Source organism: Ammodytes marinus (assembly GCF_949987685.1).
Source record: "Ammodytes marinus genome assembly, chromosome: 10".
Classification (NCBI taxonomy): domain Eukaryota; kingdom Metazoa; phylum Chordata; class Actinopteri; order Uranoscopiformes; family Ammodytidae; genus Ammodytes; species Ammodytes marinus.
In genome coordinates this window covers 28,180,645-28,204,291 of record NC_137214.1, presented here as the reverse complement: position 1 = coordinate 28,204,291, position 23,647 = coordinate 28,180,645, and the positions used below count along the sequence as shown (strand labels likewise).

Sequence of the window (23,647 nt, the reverse complement as noted above, 5' to 3'; positions counted from 1 at the left end):
TCCATTTACAAAACAAGTATTCATTATACATAAAAAAAATACTGCGTACAGGTCTTAAACATTTCCGTGACGTTTTTATAAAGAAAATGTTTCATAAATCAGACAATTAAAGTATTAAAAAATTAAATTTACATTTTGGACCTTTTTATTTACACGTACGAAAGACATGATATGGAAACAAAAAAGCCCAAAATCTCAACAATTGACCAGCTTGTGATTAAAAAAAAAAAAAAAAAGTTTTTGCCTGTAGTGTCTCGCTTTGAGAAGTGATAACAATATGACTTTGAATGTGCACACCCAGCTCCCTGGTTTGGTTCCTCTAACATGGAGGGCCCCTTTGCACAATAGAAGGCTGGCCGAGTCACCTCTGATTTCAGCCCAGATTTCTGAGCTGCTCGGTGGGACCTCCGGGCAGCTCTAAGGGGGTTTTGATAACACAGTTTCCTGCCAACTTCTGCGATCTCATCCCCCCTTCAGTGCATGCAGACAGGGCCTTTGTACTCCCCACTTTATGATGCACCTCTCTCTCTGTCTCTCTCTCTCTGTCTCTCTGTCTCTCTCTCTCTCTCTCGCTCTCCCTCTCTCTCTCTCTTTCTCTGTGTGTTTAGCTTGTCAGTTACATTGAGGCCAGTGTTGTTTTATTCCAAATTCCATGATGATGAAATCAGTAGAAACCAAACTTCACAACCCAGTCACCAGTTTACCTGTTCAGTATTCAGTTTACATTTGGTGCTGCATGATTGGTTTGGGGTGTTTGGGAATTGGCTTTTATGCTACAAAAAAAGGGGGAAATGAGATTCTTAATATTGTCTATGAAAACTGTTTTCACCTTTCTCTAAGGATTAATATGTAAAGTTTTAAAACACCATTAAAGCTATAGTGTGTAACTTCTGTTGCTCCGGTGAGGAATTCTGAGTTAATACAACAACACTGTGAGTGCGTCTAAAGGCAATCCTTCTGCTGTACGTCCAGGTTTTTTTCTTAGCAGTTGAATCAACATCTGAAACATGTCTTGGGATTTTTCTGAGCTCTTGCGCCAGTGTCGGTGGGCGACACCAGTTTGTAAACGCTGAGAGAGTTTTGTGGAGCTGATGGGCTTAATCAACTCTGTGTCAACTCATGTGGCGATGGCTTTAATGCAACCGACATTCATTTCTATAAAAAAAAAGTTACACACTATAGCTTTAAAAGGCAATTATTGTTCAAAAAACTACATTGACACAAACATATCTGTATATCCCTCCCCAGGCTCTCACTACTGGCAGCATCCCGGGCTTCATAGATGTGGTGATGAACTTGAATTCTCCCGCGCTGGTGGAAGACAACCTGATCTGGCAGGCCAAGGCAGCCGGCAAGAAGATGGTGTTCTACGGAGACGACACCTGGCTGAAACTCTTCCCCAAACACTTCATGGAGCACGATGGGACCACCTCCTTCTTTGTGTCCGACTACACAGAGGTATGGACGGGTCAAACAGTCATGCTCTCTCTGGGGGACATGAGTGATTGTATTTTCTATGTTTGTATAAAGGTACAGTGTGTAGATTTTATTGGCATTTCCCCAAACACTTCATGGAGCATGATGGGACCACCTCCTTCCTCCTTCTTTGTGTCCGACTACACTGAGGTATGGACGGGTCAAATAGATATGCATGATATGTCATACGATTTTGCGGTGGTGTGAAAGGCCTGTATGGGAGATATGAGTGATGTATTTTCTCTGCTGATGTTATACAGGGATTTAAGGTACGATGGAAAATAAATCTAATTTGAATTGACCCAAAAATCATATTTCTATGTCTATTAAAAAAATAAAGTGAATTTAATTTGCTTTATTTGTCAATTAACACAAGGCGACATTGAAATCTGTTGAAAAAAACGTTTACCTTAGACTGCTGCTATATACAGTATTTATTAACCAAAACACAACCACATACACACATCAAAAACTGTATAAAATTTAGTAAAAATAAGTCAAACTTTGGTTTATGTATCTGCTCTGTGTAATATGTGACGTGCATTGAAGAGATGACGGCTGCTGATCAGAGGCACTGAGATGAGATCTCACAAAAAATATATATATATACAGTATATAAAAAACTTGCTCACCAATTAGCTCCGTATGCCATAGCTCCAAGCTCCCAATGTGCTGTGGGGATTGAGTGCAATCTGTTCGTGTTTATACTAGAATATTGGCCGTGCTGATTTTTAAGCCCTTCACCTAAAAATGTGATATGAAGGTAAAGAATCTGCCGGAAGATCTTTGCTCGACGATAATGAGACAATCATTCCGGCTCTCTGTCATAGCTTTGGGGTAAATCTCCTGTCAGCTCACTGTCTGTTTGCTCTAGGGGGAAATGGGTTTGAATAATAATACAAACCTGAGTTGGTTATCAAATCCAAAATGTGTGTATCTCGCTTTTTTAAAGGTGTAGTCAGCGATTTTGGAGAATGCCCTTTTACTTTGTCAAAATCACTTTTTGTCAATCTGCTACCTGTCTGTACTGTGTGTGCATGATGAAAGTTATCAAGTGTTAATACACAGCCTAGGCTCTGTTAACCGCCATGTTGCAAGCTACGTTGGGCCCCCTTTCTTTACATACCGTTTGTTTACATATCAGTTTACAGAGCCTAGGCTGTGTATTACCACTCTGTTTTTTCAACGCACACACAGTACGGACAGGTAGCGTACCGTGAGGAGATATTCACTGATTTTGACAAAAAAAAGTGATTTTGACAACAAACGTTATCCACAATCACTGACTCCACCTTTAACCCCCATCCTGTTTCTTTTGTAGGTGGACAACAATGTGACGCGCCACCTGGACAGCACCCTGAAGAGAGACGACTGGGACATTCTGATCCTCCACTACCTCGGGCTGGACCACATCGGACACATCAGCGGACCCCACAGCTCACTCATCCAGCCCAAACTACTAGAGATGGACGACGTCTTCAAGAAGATCCACAGCTCGCTCATTTCAAAGGTACATTTTCTTGCTTTAGAGCTGGGGTATGTGTTTTCTGATTGGTCAAAGTTAACATGAGCTGTACATTTTGACTAATCAGAGCGAGGCTCCGATTCTCTGTTCTTTTTGGCTGTTGGGACTGTCCATTCACTTTGGCACGACTTTGTTGGTGTAGAGCGTGTCAGGGAGGGACCATAGGGGAGAGGGACCAAAGAGAACCAGTGGAGCGGTTGAGGTATTTGGATTCGAATCTATATCCCAACTGCCATTTTCTCCCCAAATCCTCCACCCCAGCTTTAATCTTTGCTAGTATACAGCTCTGGAAAAAATGGAGAGACCACTCCAAATGTTCAGTGTCTCTCGTTTTACTATTTATAGGCAAATGTTTGAGTAGAATGAACATTTTGGTTTTATTCTATAAACTACTGACAACATTTTCTACCAAATTCCAATATATTTTTTTGTCATTAAAGGGTAACTGAACCCCCTGTTTGAGCTACTGCACGATTTTGAAAAATGCTTTCAGACCATGGATTCTGAATTCTGTTTTAGAACCATTGTTTTTAAACATTCCCACATCAGCCGGCCGACATTCAGGAGGGAAGGGGGCGCGCGGTGTCTGTGAAGGAGGGGGCTAGCTGCTAGCTGTCACTCTGAATGACATGACTTCCTTACTTTTCTTATTCTAAATTGTTGGCGGGTACCTCTATCGTAGAGTTAGGAGACAGTAACGCAAGTGAGCGAGCGGCTGTGTGTGTGTGTGAGCGAGGAGAGCGAGCGAGCGAGCGGTAGCGTGTGTCAATAAAGTGAAGCAATGAACGTGTGTGTGTGTGTGTGTGTGTGTGTGTGTGTGTGTGTGTGTGTGTGTGTGTGTGTGTGTGTGTGTGTGTGTGTGTGTGTGTGTGTGTGTGTGTGTGTGTGTGTGTGTGTGTGTGTGTGTGTGTGTGTGTGTGTGTGTGTGTGTGTGTGTGTGTGTGTGTGTGTGTGTGTGTGTGTGTGTGTGTGTGTGTGTGTGTGTGTGTGCGTGCACAAGCGAGTTAATGCAGACACACTGCCGGTAGAAGTGAGGGTGTTAACCCCCGAAATAACATCCTTGGAGGGACAGTATAACAGTAGCAGCTCATGGACCAGCCATGGACCTGTAAAGAGCGTGACTGGCTTTGCGGCGACGTGATGACGTACATGGGGTCAACATGTACGTCATTTTTCGAACCCGAAGGAAAAAGTTATTTTCAAATCTTAGTAAAGTTCTAAAATAATTTACAATACAAAACATTTCTTAAATTGCCGATATTTAACATATTGCAATTTTTTTCAATATTAACACCAGCATATATGTGTTCCTTCACAACATAGAGATTTAATTCAGCTTATATCTCAAAAAACAAGTAAAAGGGTTCAGTTACACTTTAAGAGCATTGTCAATACGTTATGTAGAGATGAAGATTTTAGAAAAAAGTCCAAATGTCGACAAAATAGTAAACTCTCATAGTCTACTCCAGTAAGGGGAGTGACTGACAGCTATTCAAGCTTCCCGGGCCTACGGTTTCTGACATAACTGGTGTGACAAGGTGAGTGACGCATTGACATACTGACATACATTTTTAAAATGTATTTAATGCAAATATTGTTTATCTTTATCCTATTCTACTTTATTTTATTATTATTATTGTTCCTATTGCACCGTGGGTCAGAGACAAACGCCATTTTGATCCTTATGTTCGCCTGCATATTTTAAGAATTGACGATAAGGTTTGACTGGACTTGGCTTGACTTTAGAACTTTGTGCATCATATCGATATCCGTATTATGACCCCAACAGTGCTCACTGGAACTTTCAGAAGCTTAGAAATGTGCCTGTAACCAATATGCCATCTTTATGTTTTGCAACAATTAGGATGCGACGGTCTTGGGACAGCTCTTTACTTTTACCCATCATGAGATGTGTCTTGTGTGACACCTTTGAAATGATACCTTTTTGTAGGCCATCAGTTGGGACTGAAACAGCTGATATAAATTTGCACTGACAAGGGGCTGGATTTCTTTTTAATTGCTGATAGATTTCACTTGTCGTTTAGGCTTTCCATGCCTTATTGGCACTCCTTTCTTCAGGTGTTCAATGCTTTTTCCCTGTGTCATTTCACATTATTACACATAACTTAATTTCTGAACGTATTTGTTTTGGTTCCTTTGTATGTATGGATTACTTGGGTTGTTACCAACATCTGGTGAACATTTCATGTTAATAGGACCTTTGGAAATATATTTACTGAGGAAAATGGTGACGTGTTCAATACTTATTTCACCCGCTGTACATATTGGGAGGTAATTACGTACGGTTAATACATCATATGGGTGTTGTTGTTGCTTAATCAAAAACGTTGATTCATTTGAAATCCTAAAATCTACACCTTTTAACCTTTAGTTTGTTTACTTTCTGATTTGGGGAAAATGGCTCGGCTGTTGATTTCACTTTCAGATAATTAGACTTGATTTATTACGTGTGTCTGGGCTGCCTGGTTGATTTAATTGTTGCTTGTCACCATCTGTTTTCTCTCCATAAAAATTCCCTACACTCGACTTCACCTGTTTGAATTTTGAATACCAACTTCTTTTTTAATATACTTATTATTTTAAGGGTTTTGAGGTTATGATGAGTAATAAATAAATGTGACGTTCTCATCAATAGTTAAAAATAATAAATGATGTGATGATTTTTCTGCATTACTATCAGTTTTGGGATGAGAATTTTAATAAGACGGATCATTTGCGGTGTTTATTACAGCAGGTTATTTGTTGTCTGTTGCACAACCCCCCCAGAAGATTTAATAAACTGTTAAGCTTTTCCGTTATCTTTAATTATGTTTTTTAGATCAGTGTGCAGGTCTTCGAGCCCTTGTTTTTCTCTCCACATATATTGTCTTTGCGCCGTGTTTTTGTTGTTAATGGGCATTTTCTCACTGCTATTCAGCTGTGTAGCTTGTATTTATCCTTTCAAATTATGTCAACACAAGTCCCATTTTTCTGCATAGCTGAAAACAGACTCCAAGCGCAGTTATCCTTGTGAACTTTTCCCCCTTTGTTAACGCTGCTATGACGGATATTTCTGGAAATGTTGATGCCACATTTCACCCCAAACTTGTTAATTCTGTCTAAATAAATCCTGCCTCTCTCGGCTCATAGTGACGGCGCTGTGGGCAATGGCAGCCTCGCACATGATGCTCCCAGTGAGATCTTTGACTGGTAATAGTTAGAAAGTCATTTTTTTTTCAGTCACATTAGTGAAAGACGTGGCTTTTCGTTTCCACAGTAGCATTTCTGACCTATAAATAGCTCCCAGCCCACAGTGGGGTCCCTCAGAATACCTTCAGAAGCTCCTGCATTAACGACCATGTTTTCTGTGATCAGTGTGTGTCGCAGTGTGTGTGTGACTGCACATGTAAACAGGCTGTTGTTTCGCTGCTGAATCTTTCAGCACTAAAATCCTTGAGTGAATTGTGGCTCCTGTTGTAGCACAATGGAGGGGAAAAGCAGGCTAGCATTCAATTGGCAATGTTTCTGCTGTAATGTGATGCAAAATGTGATGAAAATAGCATGTATTGTAAAGGTCTTAAAAATGCATTTTTGTGACATAAGAAAATGTATCATGAATCATACAATTAACAATATATGAACGAATCCTTACATTTATAACCTTTGAAATAGTGCTCAGAATGAGGATGGAAAGTGTAGTTATTGTAAGTGCTTTAGAAGTTGAGATTTTTGGGTATTGAACAAAAAAATGTTTTTTAAATAATGGCTAAAGCTGTGCATTGCAAAGCGGCTAGTTTTCACTATAGAAATATTCAGTGTTGTATCAGTAATCAACCTTGATCCTTGCCTCAAATTATGGCCTTGTGGATACTTGAATTTGATGGTAAAGAAGGCAAGGGAACCCTGCTATGCGGTTTCTTAACACATTTTGCATTCATACTACGACCACTTGGAGTGGCAGGCGCTTGAATTATTAAAACCTGTTCCACTACTTTTGGCTGTTTCTCCTCTCCAACACAAACATGTGAATATGATTATTTATAGTAGAGTTAATGAGTTGAGCTTTTCCACTGTTGCGCTAGAGAGCTACCCCCCCTGGCAGCTGCAGACGTACCCCCTGTTGTACTAATACGGCTACCTGGGAATCACTGATTTACCAAGTAGAATAACATGATCGCGGAGTAAAAAGAAAATGAAAACCAGACAGCTTGTTATTTCTGGCTTGTTTATGGAGGACATGAGCCATCACATGATTTAGCATGGTACCTGGTGTATTGGTTTAAAAAGAGGTTTTCTTTAATTTTTTTCTTTTCTTTTAGTATCAAGATATATTCATTGAGGTAGTAACAATGTCAACTATGCTATCTTATGTCATGCCACAGGCCTGCAATCAAATCAAATTGCAACGTTTATGAATAACAGTAGAGAAATGAAAGAAAGAAAATAAGAAAGAAAAAAAGCATTTGATGGGTTGGTAGGATGGCCTAGACATTTATAACCAGCCAAGAGGTATAATCTAGTGCATATAAGTAACCTTCAGAATAGTACCTAAGAAAGTTTATAGAAAACTGTGTTTGATGTTAATGCTTTAGAAGTTGAGATTTTTTGGTTTTGGTTTGGTGTATATAGAAAAAAAATAAAAAAGTGTCCCATGGCATTTATAACAAGTTAAATGTATCATAGATGAGAAAATTAACAACATATGAACAAATCTTTCTGTTATAACCTTCAGTATAGTGCTTCGGATGATTATGGAAAAGTGGGTTGATGTAAGTGCTTTAGAAGTTGAGATTTTTTGGTTTAGGATTTTTGAGTGTTGAAAAAAAATGAATGTGTCCAGTTGCATTTATTACAAGCAGCCGACGGGTAAATCTAGGCCAGGAGTTGTTGTTTTGCTGAGTTAGTAACAAATAGAACGGCATCATCACATCTCTATGTCATTTTCCAACAGTATCAAAAAAGTATGATCAATATATGACTGCAGCTGCGGCCAAAACAGAAACACTTTTGCTGACGTTGGCCTTTTTCTTCTTGTCTGTTTGAATGAAGTTAAATGAGTTTAACATTTGATCTGACTTGGCTTCCAAACTGACTTTATCCCAGAAATCATTGCATTTCTCTGTCTTTCAGTTTGTCTTTTAAAGGTGGAGTCAGTCAGTGCGTTTCCATGGGACAACTGGATTGGATTATCACATATACCGAACTTGCCACTCGAACGGACCGCGTCACTTGTCTGAGTGTACATGGCCTTTCAAATATTTGATAAATGTCCGATGCATGGCTGTCTCCACTATGCTAGGTGGCGCTGTAGCCCTTTCAACAAGTGGTTATAGAGCCACGTCCGGTTCACTTCCGGCAACAACCCCTACTATTTTCTCCTTCCACTTCCTTGTGAAATCCTCCGCAGGGATTCTCGAGCAAGCGCAGAACGAGAACTCCGATATGCGATATCCGATCCCCCCCATGCCGATCCCTGTATACATGCAGAGAGAATGCCGACTATGAACGAGTTATCTAGGTGTTCTTATCCGACTTCGCTTGTCCGTTAATGTGCCGATTTGTGTGCGAAGTAGATCGGATAAAGGTGTTGTTTACATGCATTTTACAAGTCTTGTTGAAGTCTTATTAGTTTATTTACCCGATTATGAGTCTGCAATGTAAACACACTGACTGATTCTGCAGAATGCTTCTTGTCAAAATCACTTTTCGTCAAAATCAGTGAATATCTCCTCACATTCCTCTAGGCTACCTGTCCCTACTGTGTGTGGGCTGAAAAAAGATTCTAGTGGTAATACACAGCCTAGACTCTGTAAACTGGCATGTTGCTACCCTTTGTTTACATACCTGTTTACAGAGCCTAGGCTGTGTATCAACACCAGATAATTTTTCCGGTGCACACACAGTACAGACAGGTAACAGATTACAATCACTGATTTTGACAACAAGCTTAATCCAGAATCACTGAAATGAAACTGACATTTTATCTCACTTGGCTTCCAAACAGACGTTGTCCCGGCAGCAATCATTGCTTTTCTCTGTCTTTCAATTTGTCTATTAATCTCGGCTTGATAGGGAACAATTTGCAATCTTTAATAATAAATGAGGTCTGTAGTCTTTGATTTTTTCCCCGTTATTCATTTGTGATAGAAACATTCACAAGAGTTTTTAGAGAGTTTTGTAATGAGAGGCAAGATTTTTGGCTTTTGTTTTGTTAACATCTGTAATGTAGTCGTGTTTCTTAAATCAGCCCCCGCACTGCCGTGACTCATAAGGTGTCCTTGTCAAACTCTGAGCTAGCGGAAGGCGTGCGTGCGTGCGTGCGTGTGCGTGTGCGTGTGTGTGTGTGTAGGTGTGTGTGTGTGTGTGTGTGTGTGTGTGTGTGTGTCTGTCTGCTTGTTTGTGTGTGTTTGTGGTATAGTTGAAAGGGAATCACTTAGAGACGATGCCAAGCTTTGATCAGAAGTCTGTCATCCTGTGTTTGTTCGCCGTGTGTTTTTAAATCTTGAGAAGTTGCAGCGGAAAAACACTTCGCCAAGTGTTTGTCATGACACGTAAATAGCTTTCATCTCTGCCGGGTCTTAAGGTTTTAAACTTATAGATATCATCATTAAACCTTGTCATTTACATACGTAGTCTACATTTTTTTTACAGAGGCAATTTTGGGTATAACATTTTTTGTTTTGCATGTCTAAGAACCAAATATGTGGAATCAATTGACTCTGTCTGTCTGTCTCTGTTTCTCTGTCTGTCTCTGCTTGTGTGTGTGTGTGTGTGTCTGTCTGTCTGTCTGTCTGTCTGTCTGTCTGTCTGTCTATAGGAGGCAGATGAATCGTTGCCATACCTACTGGTGTTGTGTGGAGACCACGGAATGTCTGAGACCGGTAGTCACGGAGGATCATCAGAGCAAGAGGTCAACACTCCGCTGGTGCTCATCAGTCCGGCCTTCAAGAGGAAAGGTAAACAGAGCACATTTTTCATTAAAATAATTGAACTGTGTGTGTGTGTGTGTGTGTGTGTGTGTGTGTGTGTGTGTGTGGCAGCTCCAAATTGTCAACATACATACCCATGTATAAGTGTGTAAACATGACTGTCCAGTTAAAGGTGCAGTGTGTAAATGTAATTGCCGTTTTTCAGAACAGACTTGGTAGAAGTGGAATGCAATTTTCTATGTATGTAAGTATGTTTTTAATTAGTGTATAATCGCTTGATATTGCTGAAAGACCTGAGGCAGTGGTGGATGATGCCATCTTAAGTCACTAGCTTCTTGTCCTTGAAGGCCACCATAGTTTCTGTAAATCCTCCTCCTCCGAGAGAGAGAGAGGGGTTAGCAAGGGAGCGTTGCGATCTAGAATCTCACCACTATTTTGCTGCGGAAATATTTTTTTTTAATGTCCTGCTCATTTGAACGTTTTTTTTATGTTCCTAAGTGTGAGGAATGATGTCATCTCCTAAGGGTGCAAATAGAAACTGAACTGAGACTTTTATTTTGAAGTGATAATATAGTTGGGTGTGAGGAGTGCCATGGTGATAATTGCTTTTCTCTCAGCCACGTCTATTTCTGACATCTTTTTCGTGCATGGATTAGTTTTATTTATAGAACATTTATGTTAATTAATCACTGACACTTCAGTTGAGTGGTTCTTGCTACAGAGTTCTTGCTTTCGCTTTGTATCTCCTGCTGTGGTACCAACAGCTTAAAGCTTTAGTGCGTAACTTTTTCATATAAATGAAAGAATGAATGTAACCCACACCAGTTTGTATACGCTGCCATACGGAGCAATACAGAGAGAGTATTTTGGAGCTGATAGGCTAAATCAACTTTGTGTCAGCTCATTTGGTGACGGCTTGAATGTAACCAACATTAATTTATATGAAAAAGTTACGCACTAAAGCTTTAAGTTTGAAATCTGCTGCACATTGAGTCCTTTTGTAAACTTAATGCTATAAGGGACCTTCTGTAGTTTCTAAAAACAGCCGTCTTAAATATACATACGTTGGCATGGAGATTTTTTGCTATTTAATGCACCAGTTAGGTAAGTGCAATCAGTGTCCTCATCAGTATAACTGGTTATTTTAAAACATGCTGAGAAGTAGCAGGTCATTATTGGAATAACCTCATCTACCTGTTGTGTTTTTCATTATAAGATACTGCAGTGGCTCAGAGTACATTACCGGCTGCGCACCTGAGATTCACTTTCCAATCTCGAACGCTTCAGTGAGAAAACAGAAAGGTCTTTATGCAGATGCAAAGGACATTTAGATTTAGTCAACATTGCTGAGGGGATCCAGGGAGGCAATGCAAGTTTAATCAGGTTGTGTAGGTGTAAGGAGAGTGATTCAGACATTGTGTCCTTCAGTATCTGGGTATAATACGACTTTTTCTTGTTTTTCTGTAAGAAGCCGTAATACTATGCGAGAGAATTAGGGCCAGTTTGAGAAGAAACATTTGAAGAGTTTTTTTTGCTATTATGTTTCAAAACTAAAGTCAAGATGTTGAGAAAAATATAGAAATATTCAAACTGGAGTTGACGTGAAGATAAAAGTAGACCTTTTGAACTTTTATATGTTATTGTTACATATCATTATTATTAAATCCAGCTTTCGTTCAAAGTTATCTTCTAGTTAAATTAAGAATTGATAAAAAATTACTTTTGATGTCTCAGATTTGATATGTGGGAGCTACAATAGATAAATCATATTGGTTTGTCACATCAGCTGCAGAGTGTTCTCATCTATGAATCAGCTTGTGTGTGCGTGTGCGTGTGCGTGTGTGTGTGCGTGTGTGTGTACCCTTTTGCTGAGTTATGACACATATTTTCTGCCTCACATTGAGTCTCTCTGTTCTTTGTAAAGCAAACAGAACAGTACAGAGAGACAGAGATATTGATCTGAAGAGGTTTTGGTTCAAAGTAACAGTGTAGGCGTGTGGCCGGTGGCAACATCATATTAAGATAATAATAGTGTAGGATTTTACACACAGTCAATATGGGATGAGTGTTTGATAAAAGAAATCTCCAAGGGTTTTAAAAATATTTTTGTTTGAAATAAGGCTCTATCGACTTTGGTCTTTTAGCAGGGCTGCAAGATTCTTTCTAAAATGTGAATTCCGATTTTTGTTCCTAAAAATTGAGTTCTTGATTCTTGCTTTTTCTACAAAAAGAAAAATTAATTGCGCATTCTTAAAAATAACTAAGTCTCTTTCACACACAGGCCATTTTGTTCATTAATGGGATGTAGTATACACCAGTGTCATTATTACAACAGATAAAACTTCACTCAGACACAGACAATTTGGGAAAATGACTCCAGCTCCGTATTTTTGTACGCTCTACATTCTACAAGAAGCAAAGTGTCAACCTAAAGACGTCTGTTCACTTTTGACAACGACAAACGACAAAAATCATATCATCGTCCTGATTCTTATCAACAAACAAGATGTCACTAATACACTTTGTCAAATGAGTCACTGTAGTCTAGACTGAAAACAGGGACAATGAGATACTGTAGCTCCAGTGATTAAATTGTTGTATCCCAGCAAAATAAGGATTTTTATAACAAAAAAATAAAAAAACGTAGGACATTGAACAAGGTAGAAATGGGGCACATTAACTACTTATGTATGGGACCCATATAAAAGTAGGACAAATGGGAAAGAAATGAACTTATTGCACAATGTCATTATTTCACCATTATGTATTGCTGAAAACCCTCACTAACTGCTTTGTTGTGTGTGTGTGTGTGTGTGTGTGTGTGTGTGTGTGTGTGTGTGTGTGTGTGTGTGTGTGTGTGTGTGTGTGTGTGTGTGTGTGTGTGTGTGTGTGTGTGTGTGTGTGTGTGTGTGTGTGTGTGTGTGTGTGTGTGTGTGTGTGTGTGTGTGTGTCTGCCCTGTGTGTGTGTGTATCAGGGGGAATGGAGCCTCCTGCAGTAGTGGAGCAGGTGGACCTGACCCCCACCCTGGCCCTGGGTCTGGGTCTGCCCATCTCTCAGAACAGCGTGGGCCGTGTGATCGCCGCTGTGTTGGAGGAAAGCTCACTGCGAGACCAACTGCGCTTCCTGCATCTCAATGGCCACCAGCTCAACTGCCTCCTCAAAGACAGCACACCAGACTACCGGAAAGGTGCGTTCAGGGTTTACTAACGGGGTTCTTAAAAAGCATTTAAAAAAGCATTGAATTTCATATTCTGTGTGTGTGTATTTACATATACAGCTCTGGAAAACATTAAGAGACCACTCCAAATGTTCAGTGTCTCTCGTTTTACTATTTATAGGCATCTTTTTGAATAGAATGAACATTTTTGGTTGTATATTATAAACTACTGACAACATTTCTACCAAAATTCAAACATATTTTTTGTCATTAAGAGCATTTTCAATAAGTTATGTAGAGATGAAGATTCAAGAAAAATCCAGACTGGTCTCTTAATTTTTTTCCAGAGCTGTATATGGTATTGAACTTTCTCAATTTGCCCTTTTTTAACGTCCTCAAAATAAGGCCTTAAAAGTATTGAATTTCACCGACAAAGTATTGAACTTACTCTCCAAAGGTCACACATTTTATGATTGCCCTTTTAATTAATTGGAGACTTGGGTCGTTATGTCACAAATAAGCACTTTTTGATTTTGTTATTATGAGTATACATACACACACTTCACAAAGATGTTGTTACTGTTTGTTCCTGACAAGGAGAAAGGTGGGTTTACAAATTCCCTGTGTACCAACCTCTGAGCTCATTAAAACGCCCAGAAAGCCGAGACCTTGTCTAGCAGGGAGCTCATCATTATTCTGGATTGTTTCTAGGTTTGGGTGATGGTATCAGTGGATAGATTTTTTTTCTCCATACGCCCAGCAATGTGTCTTTTTGCCGATAGTAAGAAATAATGCATTTCAAAATAACAATGTAGTCGCTTTTTTCCTCAGCCGTATGTCTGTCAAACTTTAATATAAGATTGTAGAAGCAGCAGATGCACAGCGGGTCATTTTTCTTTTCTTTCGTTTTTTCTTTTATTTCTTTTCCTTTTAGAACAGGCCTTTTGTATTTACATAGGAGCTGGGCGTGCCGCCATGCTTCTACTGTAGCACTGAATGGACAGCCTAGTGCATTTTTATTTGTAGTGGGTGTCCTGGGGAAATGCACCTGTTGGAAGACCAAGAAGAAGAAGTACTATAGAATAAATAACTAAATACATCTTCACCTCATCACTTGATATTGTGGAAAGACTTGAGGCAGTGGTGGATGATGTCATCTTTAGTAACTAGTTTCTTGTCCTTGAAGGCCACCGTAGCTTCTATACATTTCTCCCAAAGGGAGGGGTTAGCAAGGGAGCGTTACAATGTAGAATCTCACCAGTAGATGATGCAAAAATATGTGGTTTAAAATCATAAAAAATAAATAAAACCTAGTTGTACACATGCTCTAAAAGGGCTCTATGACAGCTAGTAAAATCAGAATACTCCACAATAGTGGGGGGCCGTTGTTTCCATTTCAAATTGATGGGAAATTTTCATTTTCACTTCTAAATTGAAGGTAAGGATCTATAGAACAATGTTTTGATGAGTGTCAATAAACCAGACCAAACTTTTTTTTTAAACCTAAATAAAGATTTTTAAAAATTAATTATTTCAATCGTGGCCATTTTGGAAGATGGCCAAAAAAATAAAAGTTCTGGGGGCGCCTTTAGCTCAGTTGGTAAGGCGCCCCCCTCCCGGGCCGGGCCCAGCAGCATACCCGGGTTCGATTACCACCCACGGTCGTTCTCTGCATGTCACTCCCCTCTCTGCCCCATTTCACCTCTGTCTCTCTGCACTATCAAATAAAGCATAAAAATGCCCCAAAAAATATCTTTAAAAAGAAAAAAAAAAAAAATCTGTTTTCTTGACACTCGAACCAAAATTGTTCTATAGACCCTTACCTTCAATTTAGAAGTCAAATCAAAACTTTCGCATCACCTTGAAACTACCAAGGGTCCAGGCACCACACAACAAGTAATTCAGATAACATAGAGGATCATAGAGTTTTGTGTTTTTCTTTGAAGAGACACACAGATGGCTCAGACTACGGTTGAGTCAGAGACGCTTTTCGCAGTGAGTTAGAAGTCCATCTCCTCATTATTCACAGTGTGGTGTCGATGTTGTCGACGGCAACAGAGCATCAAAAGCATCAAAGCGGCTTCTTCTCACACAGTTTAACCTGAAACAGTCTGATCAAGACCAAATAATCATCTCTAGATTTCAAACGAGTCGTCACACCAAAGCTTGTCTTCATAGATTAAAGGAAATACATTCAAACACACGTCTTTATTTGGGTTCATGGACTCTTAATTAAGGTTAACAAGTTGAAAATATTCATCTTACAGCTAGAGGAATCCTCAAAATGTCTTAACTTGCAGTATGAGTATTTTTGAGATGAGTCAAAAATGCTTTCACAGAAGAAAGGGTAGTTAAGGCTGCCAAAAGTACTGACCACATGATACAGGAGCAAGTGTACGAAGAATAATAGTCTTAGAGAAAATCCATCTAATAGATAGAAAATTCAGGGCCGACCTGTTCCTGTCAGGATGTAAGTGTTAAACCCAGAGTCTAAAATCTGTTCTCTGGTTGTTTAAAGATGTGAATAAAATGTCCTTAAAACTGTGATAATGCCACTTGGGAGCTTCACAGACAGTCTGTTCTTGAACGTTGATGCTGCCCGTTCTTTTGTGCAAATGAATGCACATATATTCGCTGAGTTTTACCTCGGGGTCACTGTCTTTGTCAGAGTTATCCATCTTGCAGGCTCTCCCCCCACACCTCCTGTCTGTCTGTCTGTCTGTCTATTCGTCTGTCTGTCTCCCTTTTGTCTGTCTGTCTGTGTGTCTGTCTGTCTGCCCTTTTTTGTCTGTGTGTCTGTCTGTCTGCCCTTTTTTGTCTGTGTCTGTTTGTCTCTCTCTCTCTGTCCGTCTGTATGTTTGTCTGCTTATCTGCCTGTCTGTCTGTCTGTCTGTCTGTCTGTCTTTCCTTCTGTCTGTCTGTCTGCCCGTCTGTCTGCCTGCCTGCCTGCCTGCCTGCCTGTCTACCTGTCTCTCTGTCTGCCTGTCTGTCTGCCTGCCTGCCTGTCTACCTGTCTCTCTGTCTGCCTGCCTGCCTGCCTGTCTGCCTGCCTGTCTGTCTGTTTGTCTGCCTGTTTTGTCCTTCACTTTCACAAACTTTTGATACACCAAATAAGAGCAATTACCATCTATGTAATTAATCTCATAGTTTTAAGTTCTACCGAGGGGAAGGGGGCAGATGGGACAACTCTTTGATAACTCGCTTCTGTTCGGCAAACCATTGAACATGCTGCAATTAATTCAATTTAAAAGTTCAGAATCAGTCGCTGTTTGAACATGAAACACTTTTGACATGATGAGCTAAAAGATAATAGGTGGTGTCAGGGTTGCTTACAGTCACACAGCCACTCTACCTAATGAGAAAGTTCTGAAAGTGCCTCACTAATATTATAGGTAGAGACTACAGCAAGCAATAGAGGACAAGCCACCATTTTAGGTCCAAGCTAAAATATCTACCACAACCATCACATGGATGGATGGCTAGGGAATTCTCTAGGGACTTTTCATGGTTCCCAGACGATGAGTTGATAATGAGTTTGTTGATCCTGACTTGGGGACAGATTTCTGGCTTTAGGTCCAATGTCAACAACAATTGATTGGACAATAGATTGGCAAAACAATATGACTCAAGCCCTCATATGACCCTAGGAGCAATTCTAATAACTCTAATTCTTTATTAACTCTAATAAAAAATTATTAAAATCAGGTGCCGTTCACTGTTAAAAATTTCAGTGAATTTAATATGTTGTCTTAAGGAAAATATCTGCTTAACTAGTCACACTAGGGAATTTTGTGTTTAGTTCTAATTTGAATAAATTAACATGATAATACAATACTAAACTAAGTGCATTGGCATTTAGCTAAAAGCCCCACTTAGCATAAGTCTCACAGACCCTTAACAAGGCTGTTGACTTTTAGTATTACCATATAATATGTCAGTATCAAATAGTCAAGTCCGTTTTATTTACACAGCCTAGTATCATGAATAACAATGTGCCTCAGAAGGCTGTATAGTCAGTACAGCAAACAACACCTCTCTGTCCTTTTGAGGTAATGATATAAAAACAACCTGCCCTTTAGAAGTCCTGCTATTTTTAACACATCTTCGTGTCATCTTTGAGCCCACGCACCACAGTACATGATGTGTTCCCAGTCGGTTGAACTCTAAAGACAAATGTACCATATGCTGTTTGAAAGAAAACACACAGAGTTGTCAAGACTAGAGTTACAAGTGTGTTGAGTTGCAAATCTAAAGTTTGACATTTTTTTTTTCAAGTTAGAACAAACTTCTGCATGCCTTCCCAATTAGTAAAACTTACCGCTAACTGGCAGCTCACTTTTCTCCACTCTATTTTTGGTCCCTGGTTTCCATAGCAATAGAATGGAATGGAAATGATCTCAGCCAGACCTACATAAGGATATGTTGATTTTTTTTAAATGTTTTTATTTTATGAATGTGCCTGCTCGGTTAATGATGAAGCTTTTATGCAGAAGAATATCTATATATATATATATGGAAATTTGCCCGGGATTATATTTTAAGTAGCATTATCTTGTCTGACATCTGTTTGGGTCAAAATTTGGAGTTGACAGAAGTTATCCAAAGACATTAATATGCAAATTTCAGTTTTCAAAGGTCGCAAAAAAAAGTACTTGAATAATTTAGCGGAGATTTCTAATGCCCGGCCACTCTCAGCTTGAGTGTGTTTGCCCTAAATGGATATTTTATGATTTGTCATTTTATGGAAATCTCTCTTAAAGCTTTTTTTAATCAGTTATCTTTGTCTTTATGTTAGAATAACAGTTTTAAAGTTTAATTCTGATGATTCCGAGGTTTGAATTGGACGTATTCAGAGCTCTTTTATTGGTGGAACTGGCGCCTAGCAACCCACAAAGAAAGAAAGAAAAGAGAAGGAAAAACCAAGAGACACACAATTATGAATAAATAAACAAATAAAACCAAATAAGATCATTTGGCTTCTAAGTGTTACTCCCTTGCATCTTGAAGCCTCTGGCTACTTTTAAAGGTGCTAAGAGGAACTTTGAGCTTTTGTTAATTCTTGCACAAAAGCGGTAGTGTTTTTTACTACGCCAGCTGTTGTTCCAGGGTGAGCGTACACATGACGAAGGCATTAAGAAAAACTATATATATAAATAGCACTCTTTTCACTGATGGTCTCGTTTGCTGTTACATGTCATTTATGATCATTAGAGGAAAAATGAGACTGTTTCAGAAATATTTAAAAGTTCCTCGTAGCACCTTTAACTGCCAATTGAATTTCAGCAGTAAGGCCTGAATGTTGTACAGTTTGAATTGCATGATGTTATAGTCATTCTATTGCCATCCCCTGCACTATATTGTTTTATTGTAATTTTATATTATAAGAGCCAAGAAACTCTATACATTTTTTTTCTTCGTAGATAACGTTAGCATTGACAAGTTGTTTTCTTAACATGAATTTATTTAAAATTAGATTAAAATATTAAAAATTTGATCAAACTCTCTCATATGCGGTGGAAAAGTTGAGTCTATTTGCATGGAACTGGTGTAACCAATTAACATTAAATTAACATTTTATAAAGATATAGCATAATATGTTTTTTAAGGCAAGGCAAGTTTATTTCTATAGCACAATTCAGACACAAGGCAATTTAAAGTGCTTTACAGGGGCATAACATACATCAAGATTAAGAATAAACATTAGAAAAGCGAATGTAAAATATTTAACCTTATTTCTGGATCAATATGATAAAAGCATAGCCCCAAGTATCTGCATATCATCTGTCACTCAAGGCCCATAGCAACAGAACTCATAAATCATGAAATTCCTTCTAAAAACTCTCTCTTAAATCCATCACTGTCTGCCTTGTTTCAATCTTCATATTGTGTGTTATTTTTTCCCGTGCTGCTAACCCCGGGCATCTTGGAAAGGGCCATTAACAAATCCTTGCACTTTTAGACAGATGAAAACACGGCCGGGGCCATCGATATTGTGTGATTCATGCCTGTGGCTTAAGGTTCTAATATTTCTACCAAGCCGTCTGTCTGGCAGAGCAAAAGTCACTATTTATCACCCCTCATGCCTATGCTGCTGAGATAGGTGTTATGCTGAAAAATATTGTTTTTAGGAGAGCGTGTGTGTCTGTCAGTGTGTGTGTGTGTGTGTGTGAGAGTGTTAGAGAGAATGTGTGTGTGTGTGTGTGTGAGAGTGTTTGAGAGAATGTGTGTGTGTGTGTGTGTGTGTGCGTGAAAAATATTGTTTTTAGGAGAGCGTGTGTGTCTGTGTGTGTGGTGATGGAACAAGAGAGAATGTGTGTGTGTGTGTGTGTGTGTGTGTGTGTGTGTGTGCGTGAGAGAGTGTATGTGTGTGATACTTTGTGTGTGTGTGTCACAATGTGTCAGTGTGTGTGCGTGTGTGTGTGTGCCTGTCTGTTTTAGTGTGTGTGATGGACTGTGTGTTTGTGTGTGCGTGTGTGTGTTCGTGTCTCTGCGTTTCTCTGTGTGTGTTTACCACAAATCAAACCTCCATATTGCTTCGTCCTTGAGCTAGCTCCTAAAGCACTGATGTAAAATGAGAAGACAGACATCATTTCATTAACTCTGAGTCAACATGTGAGTGAGTCATCGTTAGCGATCTAGCAAATTATACAACCTAGTTTTTTCTCTTTTTCTTCTAAGGACTAACTGGGTTCAACCACCACGGTCATATTATCTCTTTAAATTTTAGGAACAATATTGACATAGGAAACTGAACAATAACTGAAAGATAATTGATTTTTGTGGTTAACACATCCAACATGCATCAGAATTATTGATGAAGTTACAAGTAGTATTAGGGGACTTCCATTCATAAGGAAACAAATAGTAAGGAAAGACCTGTATTTACCCTTATGAGGAAATCCAGCTAGATAGGCAGCATTCTGAAGCGAGACTCCAGACTTTTCTTTAGTTTGTTTTTAAATAAGTTACTTATAAAAGTGAAAAGGTCTCTACACTTTGAATGGTTCAGAAAAGTATCACAGTTTTTGAACAGAAGGATGTGTGTGTGTGTGTGTGTGTGTGTGTGTGTGTGTGTGTGTGTGTGTGTGTGTGTGTGTGTGTGTGTGTGTGTGTGTGTGTGTGTGTGTGTGTGTGTGTGTGTGTGTGTGTGTGTGTGTGTGTGTGTGTGTGTGTGTGTGTGTGTGTGTGTGTGTGTGTGTGTGTGTGTGTGTGTGTGTGTGTGTGTGTGTGTGTGTTAACGTAACACATTGTTCATGGAAAAGCTAAGTAAGCCTTCGGTGATCGCGCATGGATTTTAGTCCTTTTACTGTACGTCCAAGTTTTTTTTCTAAGCAGTAGAATCAACGACTGAAACATTTCTTTGGTGCTTCTTGGGATTTTTCTGAACTCCTGCACCAGTGTCATCACCAGTTTGTAAACGCTGCCACACTGAGAAATACAGAGACTTTTGTGGAGCTGATAGGCTTAATCAACTTTGTGTCAACTCGTTTCGCGTTGGCTTGAAAGTAACCAACATTCATTAATATGAAAAAGTTACACACTGTAGCTTTAATATAACGTGTAGGTGATAATGGGTTCCTTCTTCTCCCCTCACAGAGGCGGGCTTTGAGCAGTTCCGAGTGGCGGAAAAGGCTCACGGGAACTGGATGAAGCTTTACCTGGAGGGCAACACCTCGGAGACACTGTCCAACATGGGCAAGAAGGTGCTGAAGCAATATCTAGAGGCTCTGGCTGCCATGAGCTCTGCACTCAGCAAACAGCTCGGCAAATATGACATGTACTCTATGATCGCTGGCATGGTCTTCATGTTCCAGGTAAGGACCGAAGGAATTATATATATATTTTTTAGATCTTTTTTTTCTGGCATTTTTTTGCTTTATTAGACAGATTTGGAGAGACAGAGTTGAAATGGGGCAAAGATGTAGAGGCAAGCAGAGAACTGACCCGGGTGGGATTCGAACCCGGGTCTGCTGCAAGGCCTGGGCCCAGGGCAGGGGTGGAGGGGGACACTCTGGGTGCTTGACACACACAAGCACCCAGAGCAATTATATTTATTGTTACAACTCTAAAATATGGAAAACTATTAGGGCCAATTGAGAGAAAAAAGTGAGGAGGACATTTTTTTTAAATTTTGTTTATCATTGTATTTTGAGAAAAAAATGTAAAATGTCGAGAATAAGTTTAATACAATTTTTGTTAATAAAGTAGAAATGTAATCAAATGTAAATAGACTCAACAGTTTCTAGACTGTGGTCATGTTGGAAAGATGTTGAAAGATTCAAACTTCCTGTATCAATAAGTAACTCATAACCAAACCGTTATTAAAACCCAAACAATGCATTCTTGGCTACAACCTCATTTTCACCGAAACCAGACAGTAGTCAGCTGCCAGTTGTCAGTTGGCACCCTAAAATACTATAGTTAAAAAAATCTAATAAATAACATAACATTTATCACTACAGCAAGGCTTAGCAGAATGGAGAAAGGCATACAAACACATCACACACAATTGGAGCGAGCACAAACAAGTTTGGGTTTCAGTTTTTTGCCCGGGGACATTTCAGCAGGTGGGGATTGAACCGCCAAACCTGGCAGACGATCAATGGACGACAGCTTTACCTCCTGAGCCACAGATACACACAGGGAAACTAGGCTTTCACAAACAACCATGTCCATATTTTAAAAGCGTTATTTTTAGATGGAGGAAAACAGTTCAACGAGGAACTTTTAAATATTTCTGAAATAATCAAATGTTTCCTTTAATGATCCTAAATGATCTGTAACAGCAAACAAGACCATCAGCGAAAAGAATGTTATTTTCATGTAGTTATTATTTATGCCTTTGCTTGGGTCTGAATCCCAGCCAAGTCAGACAAAACGATTTACAGCAGGCAGACTGGAACAGCCTGTGTTCATAAATGATATTAAATCAAAGTTGACTTTGCTTCACCATCGTCATATAACATAAATACATTACCTCATCGCGATGCATCCTATGGTTTCCCTTTCACTCGCTTCCCAAACATTCACGCCCCGCCAGTACTAGCAAAAATCTTAATGACAGCAGCCGTCCAAAGAGGTCGCTATAATCAACAAAAACGTTGCTCCCGATAGTTAGCTTTCACCCTGTGTGGTGACTGCTGCTATCGGTGTATGAATGGAAACAGAATGAGTGTGAACAGGTCTCTCTTGTAAATGAGAATCCAGTCTCAAGCGATTACCTGTATGAATAAAGGGATAAACATTCTTTTTTTAAAGGTTGTGCTGTTATAAGTAACATAAATTCAACAAAACGTTGAATAATTAACCCATAACATTTCCTCTCTTTTTCTCTCTATATTCTCCCAACACTTAAGCTCCTGCTGGTGCTCCTACTAGCGATGCCTGTGCTAGCGATATTTTGTTGTTGTGGTTGTGCTGTTGTAAGTACAATAAATTCCACAAAACGTTGAATAATTAACCCATAACATTTCCCCTGTGTTTCCCTCCATTCTCTCCCAACCCTTAAGCTCCTGCTGGTGCTGGTGCTAGCGATGCCTGAAGCCCTGAGTGGTGAGGCAGTGGTGGATCTCCCCGTGCTCTCCTCTCTGCTCTCTCTACCCTTCTACCTGCTGTGTCTGCTCTTCTCCTCTGTTCACGTCCTGGTCTGCACGTCGGCCGAGAGCTCCTGCTACTTCTGCAGCCTTTCCTGGGCACTGGTGTTCGCCGCAGTCGCCTTCTCCGCCGCCATGTTTTGTATTCTGGTCGCTCTGGCAACGCGGCGACTCCCACTAGGCCAGAGGGTCTACGGCAAGGTGAGTTTGAGGGTTTTTTTTTTTTTTTTTTTTTTCACTTACATTTTTATTGTAAAATTAACATAGACAGTCTACAGTTAAAATAATACAGTAAACAAAAAACAAAACAGAAACTAAAAAAAATAAAAATAACTGGTTTGGGAGTTACATTTCTAGCAGTTCCTCTTCCCTCTTCGTGTCATCATCGAAGTCATTTGTGCATCGTCGCCAGTTTTGGTTGAGTTTGAGGTTTTAAAATGAAGTTGGAAAACACAGAGACAGTGGGACGTGTGGGCATTTTTTTTATGCTTCATTGATTGTGCAGAGAGACTGTGGTGAAATGGGGCAGAGAGGGGAGTGACATTCAGAGAGCGACCGCGGGCGGGAATCGAACCCGGGTCTTCTGCTGGGCCCGGCCCGGGGGGGACGCTCTACCAACTGAGCTAAGGGCGCCCCGTCTCTCTGTATTTCTCAGTATGGCAGCGTTTACAAATTAAGGCAAAATAAGTTGCGTGCGTTTTTTCATTAAGAACACGGTCTTATTTATAATGGGGACCTGACAAGCCACAAAAGACACTTAAGAGAAGGGAAGTAGGGATAGGACATAGAATACATTAAGCTTAAAATACAATTTAAAATGACATAAAATGCTATTTAGATAACAACTAAATTAGCAATAAGAACACAGACATCAATTAACAAGGGTAACATATGAAGTGCACATGGATGAATAGGAACTGAGAAAACATCACAAATGGGTTGTTGGGGAACTAGGATGTAGATAAG

General features: G+C 39.6%; 1 protein-coding gene across 1 annotated transcript in view; it reads left to right on the top strand.

Moving 5' to 3' along the window:
• pigg (phosphatidylinositol glycan anchor biosynthesis class G (EMM blood group)) overlaps positions 1 to 23,647 on the top strand; it is a 69,750-nt gene that overhangs the window by 10,296 nt on the left and 35,807 nt on the right. Inside the window, exons 3-8 of the mRNA XM_080035211.1 lie at positions 1,249 to 1,458; positions 2,798 to 2,986; positions 9,819 to 9,957; positions 12,906 to 13,118; positions 20,685 to 20,902; positions 22,598 to 22,882. Of these exons, the coding sequence (XP_079891337.1) occupies positions 1,249 to 1,458; positions 2,798 to 2,986; positions 9,819 to 9,957; positions 12,906 to 13,118; positions 20,685 to 20,902; positions 22,598 to 22,882 (1,254 nt within the window). The remainder of the gene's footprint in view (positions 1 to 1,248; positions 1,459 to 2,797; positions 2,987 to 9,818; positions 9,958 to 12,905; positions 13,119 to 20,684; positions 20,903 to 22,597; positions 22,883 to 23,647) is intronic.